The sequence below is a fragment of the Anabas testudineus genome, chromosome 9 (genome assembly GCF_900324465.2).
Source record: "Anabas testudineus chromosome 9, fAnaTes1.2, whole genome shotgun sequence".
NCBI lineage: Eukaryota > Metazoa > Chordata > Actinopteri > Anabantiformes > Anabantidae > Anabas > Anabas testudineus.
In genome coordinates this window covers 89109-109007 of record NC_046618.1, presented here as the reverse complement: position 1 = coordinate 109007, position 19899 = coordinate 89109, and the positions used below count along the sequence as shown (strand labels likewise).

Here is a 19899-nt window from a genome sequence, read left to right as displayed (position 1 = left end):
AATAATGAACGGAGAAGAGCGATGCGCAGAGAGGTGTGAAGATTTAAGCCACCCCTCTGTGATTAATGTGAGATCACGAAATTATAAACAGGCAGGCAGTACCATCCTGGTCATGTAACTATGAAAGAGCGTGTCTGTAGCCCAGACGTTGAACTACTGGCTCTGGGACTCCTAGTCTAGTACTAGTCCATATTATTTGCCCAGTGAGTTTAAAACAAAAAGTGTATCCAATAAAATTAAATCTAAAAAACAAAGTGTGCAAAAAGTAGGCCTGAACAGTTTCAGAAGAGATTTCAGTTGTGCAGAAGCTGCAAAAGCATTCATTGCGTGATATTAATTGCTGTTTACAATCCTCCATCCCCTAACGCCACTTCTTCGTGCAACATCATTCAGACGGTCACAAACTGGTCTGCAAACCGGACACCCTGATTTCTTCTTTATGATCTCTAGAGACTTTAAATATTGCCATCCTCACTAAGAAACTTCCTACATTTACCTAGTTTGTGAGCTGTCCCACCAGGGGGGAGAGGGTGTTAAAGAGGCCTACAGCTGCACTGGCCTCTGGGAAAGTAAGATCAAAACCCCAAACCCAAGACATACACACACTTCTTTCCAGCTAGAAAAAGGTGATTTCATACTCTGCCTGAATAATTTGTATTATTGTATAATAAATGTTAATTTGACCTGACTATAGATCTGGCGGTTAGTGTAGTGGTAACATCACCGCCTCCCATGTGGGAGACTGGGGTTCGAATCCCAGCTGTGGCCTAACACCAGTAGGGGTCCTTAGGCAAGACCTCCTCACGCTGCCCTGCCTACCATTGTACCTTGTAATGACTTGTAAGTCGCTTTGGATAAAAGCGTCTGCTAAATGACTAAAATGTAAATGTAAATGTCTATAGATCTCTCTGGGGTCTAATCTCCTCCCACAACACACCATTGGTTCACCATTCAGCCTGCCACCATTAAAACTGTGGAGGTGGACAAAGGGGGCCAGTGTTGGCCTGCAGAAATGCTTTGGCACTTACAGACTTAGAGGACTCTCTGTGACCCTCATGGTGAGGACATTGATGGACTGACAGACTGCATCACTGACTACAACCCAGGGAGCTTTAGATTGTATGCTTGAAAAAAATGGAATAATAGCTATCCATTATAGTTATTTGCAGCATTTCTCCCGCTGTGATTTTCTCACATTCTGTGGTTCTTGGTGCTTTAAAAATGACACATAAAATGTGCTAGTCATCAAGGAATTGACATGTGAATTAGAAGGATCCTGTCTCAAGGTGTTGCTGAAAAACTAGTCCATGCATTTGTTATTTCTAGACTGGACTATTGTAATTCACTCTTAATATGATGTCCCAGCAGCTCCTTAAAAAGCCTATCTAAATGCTGCAGCTACAGTTCTGACTGCAATTGGCAATAGAGATCATATTTCTCCTATATTTTAGAGGGACCCAAAATCTAGAATATAATTTTAAATACTTCTCATCACATATAAAGCACTTAGTAATCAAGCTCCATGATGAATTAAATGTGTCAATTCTATTGGAGCATGTATGACAAAAAAACATTTCAGATTTTTACATTTACATTTGTGACAGGCCTCTTCCTAACAAATTTTCAAAACCATGCGAGGTTAATAGGCAACAAGACATCATTAACACCCTCAATTAAAAGTGTAACACAATTGCCACATCAACATAGTAAAGCTGTCCCTTGTTAGAGATCCCATTAAAACTGTTCAAGCAGACACTGTTGTAAAAAGCATCTACTACATTTCAGTGTTAATTGTAATAAGCAGTGCTCTCAGTGCTGATTACTATGATGGACTGAGAATGCACCACTCTATGCATCAAATTGCCAGATTCCCAAACTCCTGGAGGTGTTTCCCTACCAGCTTGGACTCTTAAGAAGTTCACAAAATCATGATATTGTTAGGGGTGGCACAGTGGTGTAGTGGTCGGCACTGTCACCTCACAGCAAGAGGGGTTCCTTTCAGTGTGGAGTTTGCATGTTCTCCCCTTGTCTGTGTGTGTTCTTTCCGGGTATTCTGACTTGCTCCCACTATCAAAAAACATGCAATGTTGATTGGGCACTCTAAATTGCCCATGACTGTGAATGTGAGTGTGAATGGCTATCTGTCTCTTTGTCAGCTCTGTGATAGACTGGCACGGTGTACCCTGCCTTTCGTCTAGTAGCAGCTGGGATAGGTTCCAGACTCCCATGAGAGGACAAGCGGTTAGGATAATGGATAAATTGATGATGCTGGTAGTTTAAGCACAGGAGTTTATGTTTCTTTTTGTGTTTTTAACAATGTCCAACCTTGCTGTGCTTAACTACTGCACTTAAATATGACACACATAAAATAGCATCCCTGCTGTGCAAATCCAGTTACATTTGTGCTCACATAGGCTGATGCAGCTCTCCTGCCTGAAGTTATATCTGTCTGCTGGGAAAAAAAAACCTGACAGATCCCCAGTTTATCACAGATTTTAGTAAATGCTGTAACTGTGCCAGACTCCTCTTCATTACTTAGGATGGGGGATTGCATTAATAACTTGCTAACAGTGAAGTACATTTATACGTACACACAGTAGACAGACAATTGAGCAGGAGGTAAGAACTTATGCTTCTTGTGAGAGCAGTTCAGTTTGGACATGGAAAAAAAAATCACAAGTGGTGAAGACCATGACCAGAAACAAGAGGGATGCACTCCTAAGGTTGGCATCTGCTACTTGGCAATGGCTGAGATGAACATGTATCCAAAAACAGTCAGACAAGTACAAAACTCCACATACAGGACAGATGGGTCACAAAGAGATCCGTGAAACAGAAATCCACTGTTTCAACACGCACAATCTGCTTCATAAAAAGACAAACTGAGACCATATCCAAAATCCAGAATCGAGAAAGCCAGGTCCAAAATACAGAGCAGAGGTTCAGAGAAAATAAGGTTAGAGATCCAGAACCAGAGCAGGAGAATAATCATAAATGGGCTTACAATTGGATTGCAGTTCAAATAGAGGCAGGTCAGAACCAGAAGCAAGTCTAGTGCCACTGAACACAAATTTTGGAATAACTATGACCAGGATGCCTGAGAATGTTCACACACATTGCTGAGATAGAAAAATAGAGATAATACCTTTAATGTTTTTTTACAATCTGAAACAATGCTGTCATTTAGAGGTGCTGTGCAAGCAAGTGCTGGGGTCCCTCTAAAATGGTCACTCTTAGTGTCCTTTTTATTTATATTTTTTTCTCCACTTCCGCTATGGTCCTACTCTCACCCACACTCCCTTGACAGTTGTAATCAACCTGATTGCTTTCACCTGCGCCTCCCTCCCTTTTGGATATTGGATCTCTGTTCCTACTTGTTATCCACAGTGTTGGAGTGATTTTGTGTCAGACACTCTTCTCGTCACGCTCCACCACAGTGACCATGCAGCAGATGCAGACACTGGAAGTCTTGCCTCCCTCTGCTAACTGCCATGTTGTGTCCACTCACCTCTAGCATCCACCTTTGCCTGCTCCCTCTGTTATTCACTCAACTTACTCACCAATTCCGAGAAGCATAAGCCAGTTCTTGCACTTAACTGTTTGAGCTCTTATGCTAACCTTGCTCTTCAAACTCACCTGGGTTTCCTCTTTAGATCCTATGCATTCGCTAAACACTGGCCAGGGGGCTCTAAAGGTTCTACAGCGAAATCTTTATAAGATTACCTTAGCATCAGTTTCCTACATAATCGACTTTTGGACCCTGGCTGCAGACAATGCATGGAACAACACAGCTCTCCAAGAAGCATTCTACTGTAATACAAAGTGACCACCTGAAGGATGCCCTGGCATTGGTAACTCTCCCAGAAACTCTTGGAGCTTTTATGGACCTGGTTTCAAACGTCAATCATCACCACAGAGAATGCCATCATGAACACCATCAGTAACGCCAACAGGAACCAATCATCCATGCACCCAGACTATCCACAGTAATTGTGTTCTGCAGGGTGGATACAAATGTCATGTCGTGATGGACACCTCGCAAGTGACAATGTCTCTTCAGGTCCAAGCCTTGAATAATCCGTTTCCTAACAATGACAGTTTCAAAACCCAAGTGGTCCTCTTGGTCATCAGTAACCACCGGGCAAAGATTTTTTTTCATGTAATCCAGTCACCGAGGGAACAGGAGAGATCCTTGGATGGGTCAGTTCCATCTAGCCTCCTGTCTGCAGTGCGCCTATCACACCTGAGTCCCAGAGTAAGGAGCAACCTGACTTTCCCACCAAAATGCTGTCAGCTTATCTTGAACTCAAACAGTTTGAACCCACCCACAGAGCTTACTGGATCCTCAAGCGGACTGTCAGCCGCTACAAAAAGTGGGACATTGCTCCCCTTCTGCCTGGTTAGTCAAAATGTTTAGCTATCTGCTTCTGACTTACCCCTGAGTGTGGAACTGGAAACTTGCTTTGCGGTTTATCTGTGAATTTCCCATTTGCAATTTTGACAATCCTGTGGTGTGTAATTGTGGCTTCCCAGACGAGCCACCCTACTTTTCATGTCTCCCAAGTCAAACCCAGTGTCCAGAGCACTCTCTGCATCTCTGTTCATACTGTTATATTAAAGCAGCTCAATATCCTGTTACACTTCCTCCCTCTGCCCCTATCTGTTGGTTTGGTTTTGTGTTGTTCTGTGTCTCACCCTCCTGCCACACCCATACATGGACTTCCTCTTCCTCCACTCTCCACACACCAGACTAATTATTGACTCATTTCACCTGGTCATCTCTCTGGTTTATAAGCACCCCTCAGTCCTCAGTTGAATTGCTGGTTTGTTGTCATCCTCGTCATTCATGCTCCACGGATCTGGTCAGTTTGTTTGTCCATGAGGCACCCCTCTGTTTTTGTTTGCAAGTTTGAATTGTTTGGTCTGCATTTACACAGCATTTTGAGTTGATACTTTGTACAGTTGGTTTGTCCGTTTGATAATGTTCTCCTGCAGTGTGCAGTGATTTTGGTTTGTTACTTTGTACATCTGCTTTGTCTGTTAGTTTTGTCCACATTAGTGTGTAGTTTTTTGTACTTTGTATGTCAGGTCTAGGGTTTTGTTTGTATTTTACCACCGTGTTTTTGGGTCCGTTTTGGTTGATACTTAATGTTAGTTCCCTGTGTCCCCTAACCTTTTTGCTAATAAATATCCTTTTTGTTCGTACCTGTTTTGGTCCCCGTCACTCCTGTTTGTTAGTTCGTAACAGAACAAACCAGCCAGTACAGCGACCATGGAATCACCCCGTTCCGCCACTGGTTGCTTCCCTCTTCCTCCTTGTCCCAGTTTTGAGAGGTATGGGGAGGAGTTTTTGGATCTACTCTGTAGTGCGGAGTATTTAGTGGGGTGGCTAGACTAAAGTGAGACGTTAGCGGGGGTTGAGGCAATTTCCACTTTTGCCATCAAGACCTTTTATTAAGAAAGGCTACTTGATGAGCTACACTGAGTTTCAGGACCTCAAGGAAGCAGTGATGGCCGCTCTAAGGTCCCGTAAAAGAAGTTTTTTTGTAACTTCTTTACCCAGTCCGCCCCCCTTGCTCTCCTCCTCCAGTACTTCCCGGTCCCCGGGTTTTGTTAGTCATGCAGCTACTGCTGCTTTTGTTCGTTCTGCAGTCCATACTGCCTTTGTTAGCCCAGCAGCCTATGCTGCTTTGGTCCCGGCTCCTGTTCCTGTCTCAGATCCGGCTCCTGTTCCTATCACAGATCTGGCTCTGGTCACTGCAGCCGCTCCAGTTCCTGTTCCTTCAGCTGTCGCTGCAGTAGCAGCTACCTTGGATGCTGCAGTCACCGCTGCTCCGGTCCGGTTCCCAGGCGGGTCGACGCATGGAATGTCGTCGCCGTCCCCCCAGTCTCCGGACGGGTTGACGCAGAGGTCGTCGCCGCCGTCTCTTCAGTCTCCGGACGGGTCTTCTGGTTCATCGCCTCCCGGCCGTCCGCCCAGGGCTCTCCCGTCTGGTTCGTTCCCCGGCTTTCTGGTTCATCGCCTCTTCAGTCAGGCCGTCCGCCGGAGGCTCTCCTGGTCTGTTTGCCGCCTCCTGGCCGTCCGCCGGAGGCTCTCCTGGTCTGTTTGCCGCCTCCTGGCCGTCCGCCGGAGGCTCTCCTGGTCTGTTTGCCGCCTCCTGGTCTGCTGCGCCTGGTCCCTCCTCCGGGCCTCTCTCCGCCTGCCCAGTCTGGTGTTTCGGGCCCTCCTCCGGGCCTCCCTCCCCCCACCCGTCCTGGTTTGTTTGGGGGTGTCTGGGATCTGCCCCTTGCCTGTGGGTTCTGTTACACTTCCTTCCTCTGCTGCCATCTGTTGGTTTGGTTTTGTGTTGTTCTGTGTCTCACCCTCCTGCCACACCCATACATGGACTTCCTCTTCCTCCACTCTCCACACACTGGACTAATTATTGACTCATTTCACCTGGTCATCTCTCTGGTTTATAAGCACCCCTCAGTCCTCAGTTGAATTGCTGGTTTGTTGTCATTCTCATCATTCATGCTCCACGAATCTGGTCAGTTTGTTTGTTCGTTTGTCCGTGAGGCACCCCTCTGTTTTTGTTTGTAAGTTTGAATTGTTTGTTCTGCGTTTACACAGCATTTTGAGTTGATACTTTGTACTGTTGGTTTGTCCGTTTGATAATGTTCTCCTGCGGTGTGCGGTGATTTTGGTTTGTTACTTTGTACATCTGCTTTGTCTGTTAGTTTTGTCCACATTAGTGTGTAGTTTTTTTTGTGCTTTGTATGTCAGGTCTAGGGTTTTGTTTGTATTTTACCACCGCATTTCTGGGTACGTTTTGGTTGATACTTAATGTTTGTTAGTTCCCTGTGTCCCCTGACCTTTTTGTTAATAAATATATCATTTTTGTTTGTACCTGTTTTGGTCCCCGTCAGTCCTGTTAGTTTGTAACATATCCACAGTGTTGAAGTGATTTTGTGTGAGACTGTTGTTGGTGTTTTCTTTTTGTCACTTTCCACCACATGGTCACTGTGGTGGAAAGTGACAAAAAGAAAACACCAACAACAGTCTCACACAAAATCACTGCCAACATTGGAGGACACCATCTTGCCAGCTGCCACCCACATCTCCACTCCACTCACCTCCAGTGTACCCCATGTCAGCCTTTCTCTTTTACATCTGCTCTCACTGCTTCTTCTGATATCCAGTCACCTCATTCACTGATCCTGCTGAGCAAGTTCTTCTGTCAATCTTGTTCTCTGAATTCACCTGTATCTCCTCACAAAAATCAGTTAAACCTCAGTGAGCCCCAGTGACAACTCTCCATGCTTCCCCATACTTCTTAACCAAAAACGGTAATCTTTACTGTTGTTGTTGCTGAGGTATCACACTACTGTGCCCACTTCCTCATTCACCATGCCATGCAACAGAAAACAGACAGTCATATCACAAAATCAGTAGCAAACATTATTGCAAAAGACAGTTGAAAATAGATTTAAGCAGCTGAATCACCAAGCGACAGCTCACCTCAGAGATAATAGGAACACCCATGTGGGCCATGTTGGAAATAATGTCACTGTCCTCTGGTGGGATGTTGGCATGCTGAAGGAGCTTACACAGATTTTCCTCAGTCACTCCTAATGTGCATACAGACACAAAATACATGTTGCATAAATCTGCAGTCCATACCTACAATACATATTGTACATACATAGTAAACAATACAGTGTATGTCTGGAAGTTGAGTCATGGCAACTGGACATGTTTTCCAGTTGCCATGACTCAACTTCCAGATAACTTCACCTGGACGACTGATAATTTTCACTGACATATAGTGTATGGTGCAACAGATGCTAACACAAAAAAACAGATAAGCTCTGAAAAAACAAAATAAATATGTATAAATACATACACAATATGTATATGGTTCGTGTGTATACCTTTAAAGTCTGTGTATTTGTAAGTATGTAGTATTGTAGTATAAAGTATTTTATAATCTCATCCCACCACTACCTTCATTCCCAAAAGCTACTTATTGTAGCTTTCTGACCCCAGTCTATTGCTATTGAGAAATTTCAATCTTTTTAAGATATTTTGTATATATACAGAGTTTCTTGTATTGATGTTATTTTTTATTTGTGTTGGTGTGGACCTTTTCAGGTTGTGGTTCTTTCTCTGAACTAATAGCAGCTGTAACAAGGCGAAACTATTTCCCTCTGGGGTTAATAAAGTGTTTGAATCTTGACTCTTAAGATTCAAATGAAGTGTTAAACTAGAATATAAGTTTAACTATCGAAAGACTCATGACTCATGCAATTTCCCTTCTTTCAAATGTTATTAGTTCATATAGAAAACATGACAAAAGATATCTGACCGTTCTTAAGGAAGATGTACAGTAGGATGATGCGGATTTTGTCAGACACACTGACACTGGCATCTAGTAGAATGGGTACAATAAGCCTCATAGGATCCTTGATCTTTTCGCCCTCTGCATCTGTGCCCATTGCTAGATCCTTTAAAAAATGGAAGACAGAAAAGGCCAAAGCTCAATATGATTTCTGCATTTTTAGGATTGCATTTCAAACAAAACATAGAATCAGCTGACAGAGTCTGTATGTGTAGTTTAGCTATAGGGTACATTTTTGAATTTGCATTCTTTTACATTTGGGCACTGTCCACTGTCACAGAAAATACTTTTAATACTTTTTCAAAAATGTTTCAATTTTCAGACAGAAGTTCTGGGTTATGAGAAGTATAATTTTATGCCACTCAGAAAGCCACACTAATCTCCAAACATGTCTGTGTTTTTCTATTTGAGTGAATTACAAATTTAACATAGATTTTGAGAACTAGTTTAAAGTATTTTAATGGACTCTTTGAGCTGAGTTTCACAGCCTTTCCTACAGTTCCAACTTCTAAGCTATCTTTCCCCTACTCTATATTGGTAGTCTGTGTATGTAATAATAAATTATCTATCTATCTATCTATCTATCTATCTATCTATCTATCTATCTATCTATCTATCTATCTATCTAGATTATACTCACACTTCCCAAACAAAACTTTAACAACTAATGACTAACGTGTGTGTAGTGTCTTTAGGCTATGAGACTAGGATCTCTCCTCCAACCCAGAGAGGGCAAGCTACCTTTTTCCGATTGGGAACCATGGCCCTTGACAGTTCTAGTTCTCATCCGAGCCTCTTCACACCCGACTGCAAACCACCCTTAGTACACACTAAAGGTCCTGGTTTGATGAAGCTAACAGGACAACATCACCTGTAAAAAACAGGGATAAAATCCTGTGACCCCCAAACTGCACTCCTGCGCCCAGTAATTCTGTCCATGAAAATAACGAACAGAAACGGTGACAAAGGGCAGCCTTGTAGGAGTCCAACAACTGAGAATAGGCCTGACTTATTGCCAAGCTCCAGCTCTGGTCGTACAGGAGCCAGACAGCCCCTAACAGAAGGCCCTGGACCCTGTACTTTCAAAGAACCCCCCACAGAATGGCACAAGGGACATGGTTGAATGCCTTCTTCAAGTGCACAAAGCACAAGACTGGTTGGGCAAACTCCCACATACCCTTGAGGACCCTAGTGAGGGTATAGAGCTGGTCCAGTGTTCCATGACCAGGACAAAAACCACATTGTCAGGGTGGTGTCTGGGTATAGGGAAGTCTAAGTCTAAGGAGTTTCTCTGCTTAAACTGCTGCCCCCGCGATCTGGCCCCGAAGAAAAACATGGATGGATGAATGAATGGATGGATGGATCAATGGACATATGCATGGGTAAAAATGTTTTTATATCATCGTATTTTGAGAGAAAAGGTTTGCATAAACAATTGTAACTACAAAGCTAAGGCAAATGCCACTGTTATACTGTAGATCAGCCTCCTGGTTATATGCAACTACAGTATTATTTAGGTTAACAAGAAGAGTAAAATCTTTGACAGACATTAACTAAGTATAGTATAGTATATAGTGGCCCTGCCAAGGCAAGGCTCTCTCTCAAGGCTCAGCAAAACAATACAGTGACTAAGGCCAATACTGAACCTTTCTTTAAATACACAGACATGATTGTTATGAAAATTTTACAAAGAATACAATAAAAACATAGGAGTATTCAAGTATTCAAGTTAGTTTACTCACTAACTATTGACCAGTTCTTTGTTATTTCATAATTTAGACATTTCAACCTAAGAAATAGAGGTGCTATACCTGTTCTACACGACACAGTTTGTCCACAGTGCCCTGGTAGCGGTTCATACAATCCTCAGCCAGGTGGAGATGGGTTGAATACTGGGTTCAAAGGAGGCAGATTGTGTTAGTGTGTTACAACATTTTTTGAATATTTGTTTTACTAGAAATATTCTCCAAAACATGTGAAACGGTGCCGTGGCAGCTTCTTGTCACACACACTTTGTGTGGCAGTAGGACTGACATATTTGTTTCTAGAAAATCTTAAGTGAGGCTTACACTCCTTACCATTTCAATTATTATGAGAATTTCAATTATTTCTTCTTTATTAGAAAGTTTTTGAACAGTTATTTGCAAAGGGAAAATACTTTTTTTTTAAAGTCACTACACAAAAAAAAAACTGTGAAAATACTGTTAGAAAATAGTAGAAAATATAAAAAAGGAAGATTTTACTTAACTGAATTACAAAGAGCTATAAAGCTATTTCTTAGGCTCTTAGACAGTAATGTACATGCACAAATTTATACCCATCTACAATAGAGTATTAAATTATGTCAAAACGTAAACCTGAAAACCTTGTTTTCTAGTAGGGCTTCCTAGCTCAGCAGCCGATATGCTAACTCTGCAACTTTGTTTTTGACAAAGGTTAGCCTGTTTAATTACCTGTTGAAGAGAAGCAGCTCCGAGTGCTGTTTTGGGTTAGAACACTTAGAAAATTGACCTAAATGGTACAATACAAATTTATATTCAAACAGCATGGAAATACAATTAGACTTTAGTTCCTACCTTGCTGAGCTCTTTCTGATACTGAGGCATCTTCTTTAGCATCTGAGACAGTTCTTTCATTGTGGTCTGAAAGACAAAACAAGCAATGCACTTTAATAATGGTGAATTAATTACCTTTATTATCTTCAGTAGCAATAGTGTAAATGACACATTTAGGACATTTAGTACAATATTTCACATGCAATCTTATAAATGACACATTTTGGTTATAACCGTTTGGGGGTGAAAAAATTCCATAATTGACTAAATGTGCTAACATGGTGGAGAAAGCTGTATTAAAACAAGGATTTTGTGTGGTGTTTGTTATGAGTTTAGTAAACAACCAGCGTAAATAATGAAGAAACTTTGATCTATTGGAATCTAAGCTGGTATTAGGAGAGGCCACTTTGACTTAAATGAGCTACAGCAACAAAATCTTAGTATTACAGGAAGAAATGCTATAGATTGCTCTAATAACCTTTAGGAAACGACCACATAAAAGTCATGTTTGGCCTCATTCAGGCCAATTCATTGAGGTTAAGTCAAGGGCATATCGTGCATGCACAAACATAAAATACATTTTCTCTTGCACTGAGTGTATTAAACATATGACTTACTTTTTTATAAGAGATGCAGTCAAAACCTACTTAAAATTATATTCTTCAACTAAGTTTTATGATGTTTTTTGGGTTAAGTTCTTCTCAACAACTAGCTTATCCAATTAGGATTTTCTGTTGTGAAGCATTGCACATCTATGACCGAAAAGTGTGTTTGTCACATTGAATACTAACACTAAACACACAGAACAGTTTGCTGCGAATGCGCCACGTTAGGACATGATTTTGTTCTAAAACTAATAAAAGTTCGGTGCCAAATATTCCTGTGGTTGAAGGGCACAATTTGGAGGGATGTGGTTTGGATCATGTCAGGACCTGGCATATACAGTGAGGGAAAAAATTATTTGAACCCCAGCTGATTTTGTAAGTTTGCCCACTAACAAAGAAATGATCAGTCTATAATTTCAATGGTAGGTTTATTTGAACAGTGAGACACAACAATGACAAAAAAAATCCAGAAAAATGCGTTTCAAAAAGAGTTATAAATTAATTTGCATTTCCATGAAGGAAACAAGTATTTGATCCCCTATCCGTCAGCAAGATCTCGAGCTCCCAGGTGGATCTTATACAGGTAACGAGCTGACATTGGCAGCCCTCTCAGCTCGTTACCTGTATAAAAGAGACCTGTCCACAGAAGCAATCAATCAATCCAGATTCCAAACTCTTCACCATGGCCAAGACCAAAGAGCTTTCCAAGGATGTCAGGGACAAGATTGTGGACCTACACAAGGCTGGAATGGGCTACAAGACCATCGCCAAGCAGCTGGGTGAGAAGGTGACAACAGTTGGTGCAATCATTCGCAAATGGAAGAAACATAAATTAACTGCCAATCTCCCTTGGTCTGGAGCTCCATGCAAGATCTCACCTTGTGGAGTTTCAATGATAATGAGAACGGTGAGGAATCAGCCAAGAACCACTGGCGAGGAACTTGTCAATGATCTCAAGGCAGCTGGGACCATAGTCACCAAAAAAACAGTTGGTAACACACTACGCCGTGAAGGACTGAAATCCTGCTGTGCCCGCAAGGTCCCCCTGCTCAAGAAAGCCCATCTACAGGCCCGTTTGAAGTTTGCCACTGAACATCTGACTGATTCAGAGGAAGACTGGGTGAAAGTGTTGTGGTCAGATGAGACCAAAATCGAGCTCTTTGGCATCAACTCAACTTGCTGTGTTTGGAGGAGGAGGAAGGCTGCCTATGACTCCAAAAACACCATCCCCACTGTCAAATATGGAGGTGGAAACATTATGCTTTGGGGGTGTTTTTCTGCCAAGGGGACAGGACAATTGCACCGCATCAAAGGGAGGATGGATGGGGCCATGTACCGTCAAATGTTGGGTGAGAACCTCCTTCCCTCAGTCAGGGCATTGAAAAGGGTCGTGGTTGGGTACTCCTGCATGACAATGATCCAAAACACACGGCCAAGGCAACAAATGACTGGCTCAAGAAGAAGCATATTAAGGTCATGGAGTGGCCTAGTCAGTCTCCAGACCTTAATCCCATAGAAAATCTGTGGAGGGAGCTGAAGGTTCGAGTTGCCAAACATTGGCTGTTGGTCCGGATGACGTACCTGTGGAGGTGTGGAAGTGCTTAGGAGAGGCAGCAGTGAAGTTTCTAACCAGTTTGTTCAATAGGATTCTAGAGAGTGAGAAGATGCCTGAGGAATGGAGGAGAAGCGTTCTGGTTCCAATCTTTAAGAACAAGAGAGACACGCAAAACTGCAGCAACTACAGAGGAATAAAGTTGATGAGCCACACAATGAAGCTGTGGGAAAGAGTAGTGGAAGCCAGGCTTAGGAAGAAGGTGGAGATTTGTGAGCAGCAGTATGGTTTCATGCCCCGTAAGAGCACCACTGATGCCATTTTTGCTTTGAGAATGTTGATGGAAAAGTACAGAGATGGTCAGAAGGAGCTGCATTGTGTCTTTGTAGATTTAGAGAAGGCGTCTGACAGGGTGCAGAGGGAGGAGCTGTGGTACTGTATGAGGTCGTCGGGAGTGGCAGAGAAATATGTCAGAGTAGTTCAGGACATGTATGAGAGATGTATGACGGTGGTGAGATGTGCTGTAGGTCAGACAGAGGAGTTCAAGGTGGAGGTGGGACTACACCAAGGATCAGCTTTGAGTCCCTTCTTGTTTGCTATGCTGATGGACAGGCTGACAGATGAGGTCAGACAGGAATCTCCCTGGACAATGATGTTTGCGGATGACATTGTGATTTGCAGTGAGAGTAGAGAGCAGGTAGAGGAACAGCTAGAGAGGTGGAGATTTGCTCTGGAAAGAAGAGGCATGAAGGTCAGTCGTAGTAAGACAGAATACATGTGTCTAAACGAGAGGGATCAAGGTAGAAGCGTTAGGTTACAGGAGACTGGGGTGAAGAAGGTGCAGGAGTTTCAGTACTTAGGATCAACAGTTCAGTGTGATGGGGAGTGTGGAAAAGAGGTGAAGAGGCGAGTGCAGGCAGGTTGGAGCGGGTGGAGGAAAGTGTCAGGAGTGTTGTGTGACAGAAGAGTGTCAGCAAGACTCAAAGGAAAGGTGTACAAGACAATGGTGAGACCAGCTCTGCTAGAGACGGTAGCTGTGAGAAAGACACAAGAGGCTGAGATGGAGGTAGCAGAGATGAAGATGTTGAGGTTCTCCTTAGGAGTGTCCAGGTTAGACAGAATAAGGAACGAGTACATCAGAGGGACAGCTCACATTGCATTAGCAACAAAGTCAGAGAGGCCAGACTGAGATGGTTTGGACATGTGCAGAGGAGGGATAGTGATTATATTGGTAGAAGGATGTTGGAGATGGAGCTCATGATAGAGTTAGGTGGAAAAGGATGATTCGCTGTGGCGACCCCTGATGGGAAAAGCCGAAAGAGAAGAAGAAGAGATATATATATATATATATATATATATATATATATATATATATATATATATATATATATATATATATATATATATATATATATATATATATACAGTGAGGGAAAAAATTATTTGAACCCCAGCTGATTTTGTAAGTTTGCCCACTAACAAAGAAATGATCAGTCTATAATTTCAATGGTAGGTGTATTTGAACAGTGAGACACAACAATGACAAAAAAAATCCAGAAAAATGCGTTTCAAAAAGAGTTATAAATTAATTTGCATTTCCACGAAGGAAAGAAGTATTTGATCCCTTCGAAAAACGTGCTTTAGTACTTGGTGGCAAAACCTTTGTTGGCAATCACAGAGGTCAGCCGTTTCTTGTAGTTGGCCACAAGGTTTGCACACATCTCAGGGGGGATTTTGGCCCACTCCTCTTTGCAGATCCTCTCCAATGTTTGGCAACTCGAACCTTCAGCTCCCTCCACAGATTTTCTATGGGATTAAGGTCTGGAGACTGACTAGGCCACTCCATGACCTTAATATGCTTCTTCTTGAGCCAGTGATTTGTTGCCTTAGCCATGTGTTTTGGATCATTGTCATGCTGGAGTACCCAACCACGACCCTTTTCAATGCCCTGACTGAGGGAAGGAGGTTCTCACCCAACATTTGACGGTACATGGCCCCATCCATCCTCCCTTTGATGCGGTGCAATTGTCCTGTCCCCTTGGCAGAAAAACACCCCCAAAGCATAATGTTTCCACCTCCATATTTGACAGTGGGGATGGTGTTTTTGGAGTCATAGGCAGCCTTCCTCCTCCTCCAAACACAGCGAGTTGAGTTGATGCCAAAGAGCTCGATTTTGGTCTTATCTGACCACAACACTTTCACCCAGTCTTCCTCTGAATCAGTCAGATGTTCAGTGGCAAACTTCAAACGGGCCTGTAGATGGGCTTTTTTGAGCAGGGGGACCTTGCGGGCACAGCAGGATTTCAGTCCTTCACGGCGTAGTGTGTTACCAACTGTTTTTTTGGTGACTATGGTCCCAGCTGCCTTGAGATCATTGACAAGTTCCTCCCGAGTGGTTCTTGGCTGATTCCTCACCGTTCTCATTATCATTGAAACTCCACAAGGTGAGATCTTGCATGGAGCTCCAGACCAAGGGAGATTGGCAGTTAATTTATGTTTCTTCCATTTGCGAATGATTGCACCAACTGTTGTCACCTTCTCACCCAGCTGCTTGGCGATGGTCTTGTAGCCCATTCCAGCCTTGTGTAGGTCCACAATCTTGTCCCTGACATCCTTGGAAAGCTCTTTGGTCTTGGCCATGGTGAAGAGTTTGGAATCTGGATTGATTGATTGCTTCTGTGGACAGGTCTCTTTTATACAGGTAACGAGCTGAGAGGGCTGCCAATGTCAGCTCGTTACCTGTATAAGATCCACCTGGGAGCTCGAGATCTTGCTGACGGATAGGGGATCAAATACTTATTTCCTTCATGGAAATGCAAATTAATTTATAACTCCTTTTATTACAACAAAACAAACCTAGAGTAAAAGACCACAGACAATTTGAGTGTAGTCTATGTGTTTCATTAAGACTTGGTTGAATCAAACCATTGAACACTTCTACATAGATGTGACTAACTTCACCATGGTAGAAGCAGGCAGAGATGCTCAGGCAAGTGGCAAGACTGATGGACTTGAACTGGTCACTTCACACAGATGTGCAGTATAAAAAAGGGTAGAGATGTCTTTTCCTCTTAAGGCAGCTTAGGTCATTATCATCATCATCTGCAGGAAGATGCTACAAATGTTCTATCAAACTACAGTAGCAAGTGTGTTTTTTATTTGCTTTATTTTTTTTACAGTTTGCTGGGAAGGCAGCATAAAACAGAAGGATGCAAGGAGGCTGGACAAATTAGATTTGGGGCTGCTGCAGTTGGTCAGGTCTAGATTCAGCATTTATGTGGCCAAAGAATGAGGTAAGCTGAATACCTGAATATACTGAATGAACAGGTTATTCCATCAATTGATTTTTTCTTATCCCATATTCTAAGATGACAATATCAGGATTCATTGGGCTTAAATTTTGAAAGAATGGTTCAGAGAGCATCACACATCATTTTCACACATGGATTGGCCACCACACAGTTGAGATCTTAACACCATTGAGAATCCTTGGGATGTACTGGAGAATACTTTGCTCAGTAGTCTGACTCTCCCATCAACAATACAAGATCTATCTATCTAACTCTGGATAGTAATTATGACATTGCAGAAGCTTATCAAAATGACGGTGAATATGTGCCATAATCAAAGCGAAAGGCTAGTTTGAAGCTGGTGACTGAGAAAAGGAGATAAACTTTGGCCCAGACTGGCAAAAGGAGGGCCAACATACAGAGACGAATAATACAATTAAATTTTATTTGTATAGCGCCAAATCACAACAGAAGTGATTTCAACGCACTTCACAGAGTAAGACTGTACAACCTTTCACATTCACACCTATGGACAATTTAGAGTCACCAATTAACTTAACATGCAGGTTTTTGGATGTGGGAGGAATCTAGAGTATGCAGACACAGGGAGAACATGCAAACTCCACAAAGATAGAAACCCTGCTAACCCGTGGATTCCAACCAGGCGACAAATGCTAATGACACCAGCCCAGACAGTGCCACAACACCACCATGCCACCTCTGTGTAGAACCAGTGAAAGTAAAAACAAATGTTGTTACATTGTGTCATCTACCTTTTCTCCAGTGTTCATCTTTTTGCTAGCAGAGAATTCTTTCAGAGAGCGAGTCACAGCCCTGCAGAGACGAATTAGAAAGAGACAGAAAAGAACAAAAGAAGTGAGGAAAACAGTTAGTCCTGTATCCTGTAAGGAATAATGTTTTAGGACAGCTTTGAACTAGAGTTTTAGGTTTGTAGTGGAGCAATTTGCATTAGTGTTTGTTTATCTATACCAGGAGCGTTCATGATTATTAGTCAAAGACACTCAGATCTAGTTATTATATATTTATTATATATCTGGTTGTTGTATTTTACTAGCATTATGCTCCTGTTGTTCTTGTAATATTGTAAATGTTTTTGGTTCCATTTATGTAAGCTCAAGATTCGAAAAGTTCAGCCACTCTGCAAGACTTGTAGAGTAGCTGAACTTCCAGTTGCCATGACCCAACTTCCAGATCTTATCAAACTGTTACATTGCAAATAAAGTAATTATTTCATTTATTTTACTGCTACACAACATTTATTATTTAACCATCTTTTTCATTAAAGTCAGAAAATAGAATTGCTGATTTTAAATTTTAAGGTCCAGTCATAAAGTGGCCACATCAATACAAGTGGCAAGACAACTTATGTGAACCTTTTGGATTAATTTGTTATAAAATGTAATCTGATCATCATCTAAGTCAAGAGTATTAACAAATACAAAATGATTTTAAAAAAGCTAAACTATGGAGTTAGATGTTAGTATACCTGGAGCCTTGTTAAGAAAATTAGTTTGTAGGTGTAAATGGTAAATGGTCTGCACTTATATAGCGCTTTTCTACCTAGCAGGCACTCAAAGCGCTTTACACTGCATCTCATTCACACGCACAAGCACACACACATTCACACACCGATGGCAGAGCTGCTATGCAGCTGACCTGACTCACCGGGGGCAACTAGGGGTTCAGTATCTTGCCCAAGGACACTTTGGCATGTGACGTGGCAGCCGGGAATCGAACCACCAATCCTATGATTGGCAGTCAACTGCTCTACCTATTGAGCCACAGCCACTCCCAGGTGTAGACTAGAGCTACTGAGAAAAACCACTCTAACTTTTTTTCTTCTGGCACCAGGACTGAAGCGACTTACGTGGACACCTCAGCGATATGTTTATGTCGCAGAGTCAGCCAAAGGTCATCATCTTCATCTAGCAGCACCTCCTTCATATTTGTCTCTCCCATTCCACTGGTCTCAAACCTGACAGAGTGAGTATTTTATTGGTTAAAGCAAAATCAACAGTGTGACAGAAGGAATTAAATATTTTTCCAATGTAGATTGGTTTTGAAGCATTGTAATTTTTATAATATTTTTACCTGTAGACGTCATTCTCGATGCCCAACAGGTCATAAGCCATGGCCTGCAGTGTGAGCTCATGTAAAAGAGGTGACACGGGATCAAAGCCACGATCCAGAATAAGCAGCTGTGTACGGGACTTATCTGGACCCTTAAGGCACAAAACAAAATTAGCATTTTGGAAAACTGAGGTATTTTGTACTCTTTGCTTACTGCTATACATTGCTAAACTACAGAAATCTGGTCAACAGAAGGCTGGTTAAATATACTGCATGCAGTAAATTGTATCAAAAAATGCAAATAATTTGCTTGCAATAACTGCATCAAGCCTGTGATCCGTTGACATCACCAAACTTTTATCATTCCTCTTTTGTGATGTTTCAGCCGCCTCTTTAAATTGCTGTTTGCATTGAATAGTTTGGCCCTTCAGTCTCCTCTTTACTAGGTAGAATGCATACTCTACAGGGTTTAAGTCTGGAGACCGACTTGGCCAGTCTTAAACCTTCCACTTCTTGCCCCTGATGAACCCTTTCCCCTGATGAACTCCTTTAATCTTCATCATCAATGAAGATTAATGAACCTTCTCCAAAAGAAGCCAAGCTAAGCCAAGCCAAGCCCAAGCCATGACATAACCTCCACTGTCCTATTCTGTCTTTCTCCAAGCTTTAGCTTTTTTTTTTTATCACATTGGTAAAAGTTAAAGGTTTTTCTTTACAGCTTGTCATGTTTGTCAACTGCTATTGTCTTAATTACTACTTCTCACCAACAGACAGCTCTCTGGCTTTTTATATTGGTCATATTTCTTATCTATAAATGCTGTATGAACAGTCAAAATCCTAATCTGAAACTCAGTGTAGACATTCAGTGATATTTATTGTTTGAATAATCAATGTAATAGGACACACCTGGGCAACAGAACACACCTGTCAGTCACATGTTCCAAAACTTTTGCTCACATGAAAAATGGGTGTGTTCAAACATAAGTTGTGTATCAGATCCAGATGTAAACACCTGGAAATGAAAGCTGAAATGTTGATATTTTGTCTCATATTCATCTTTTGATGTAAAACCCAAATGATTTCAGTCTACAATGAAAGTAAAGGTATTGGCCTTACTGTTCCAATACTTTTGAAAGGGAAACTGGTGCTAAGCACAGGCTACAACTGACAGTTATCCTAAGAGAGTGGAAGGGGCCACTGTGGTGTAGAAGCCCGGAACATATGACTAGTTGTAGATTTATACAGTTTGACGTAACAGTGTATAGCATTTAAAAAAAAAAATATCAAGAAACGTATTGGCCAAAGTTAAATCCAGTTGCCATGACTCAACTTCCAGATATGTTGTGTTATATGTTGACAGGTTATGTTTCCTATGAACTTCACCCAGCCAGCCTTACGTCGCAGCTGTGTGAATTGCCAGAGGAC

At 42.0% G+C, this 19899-nt stretch overlaps 1 protein-coding gene across 1 annotated transcript in view; it reads right to left on the bottom strand.

Annotated features, from left to right (window-relative positions):
- The window catches only part of stxbp1b (syntaxin binding protein 1b), a 43243-nt gene that overhangs the window by 4314 nt on the left and 19030 nt on the right, over positions 1–19899 (bottom strand). Inside the window, exons 9-15 of the mRNA XM_026343640.1 lie at positions 18496–18626; positions 18272–18379; positions 17157–17217; positions 10958–11023; positions 10193–10273; positions 8349–8487; positions 7502–7611 (exon numbers count right to left, since the gene is read on the bottom strand). Of these exons, the coding sequence (XP_026199425.1) occupies positions 7502–7611; positions 8349–8487; positions 10193–10273; positions 10958–11023; positions 17157–17217; positions 18272–18379; positions 18496–18626 (696 nt within the window). The remainder of the gene's footprint in view (positions 1–7501; positions 7612–8348; positions 8488–10192; positions 10274–10957; positions 11024–17156; positions 17218–18271; positions 18380–18495; positions 18627–19899) is intronic.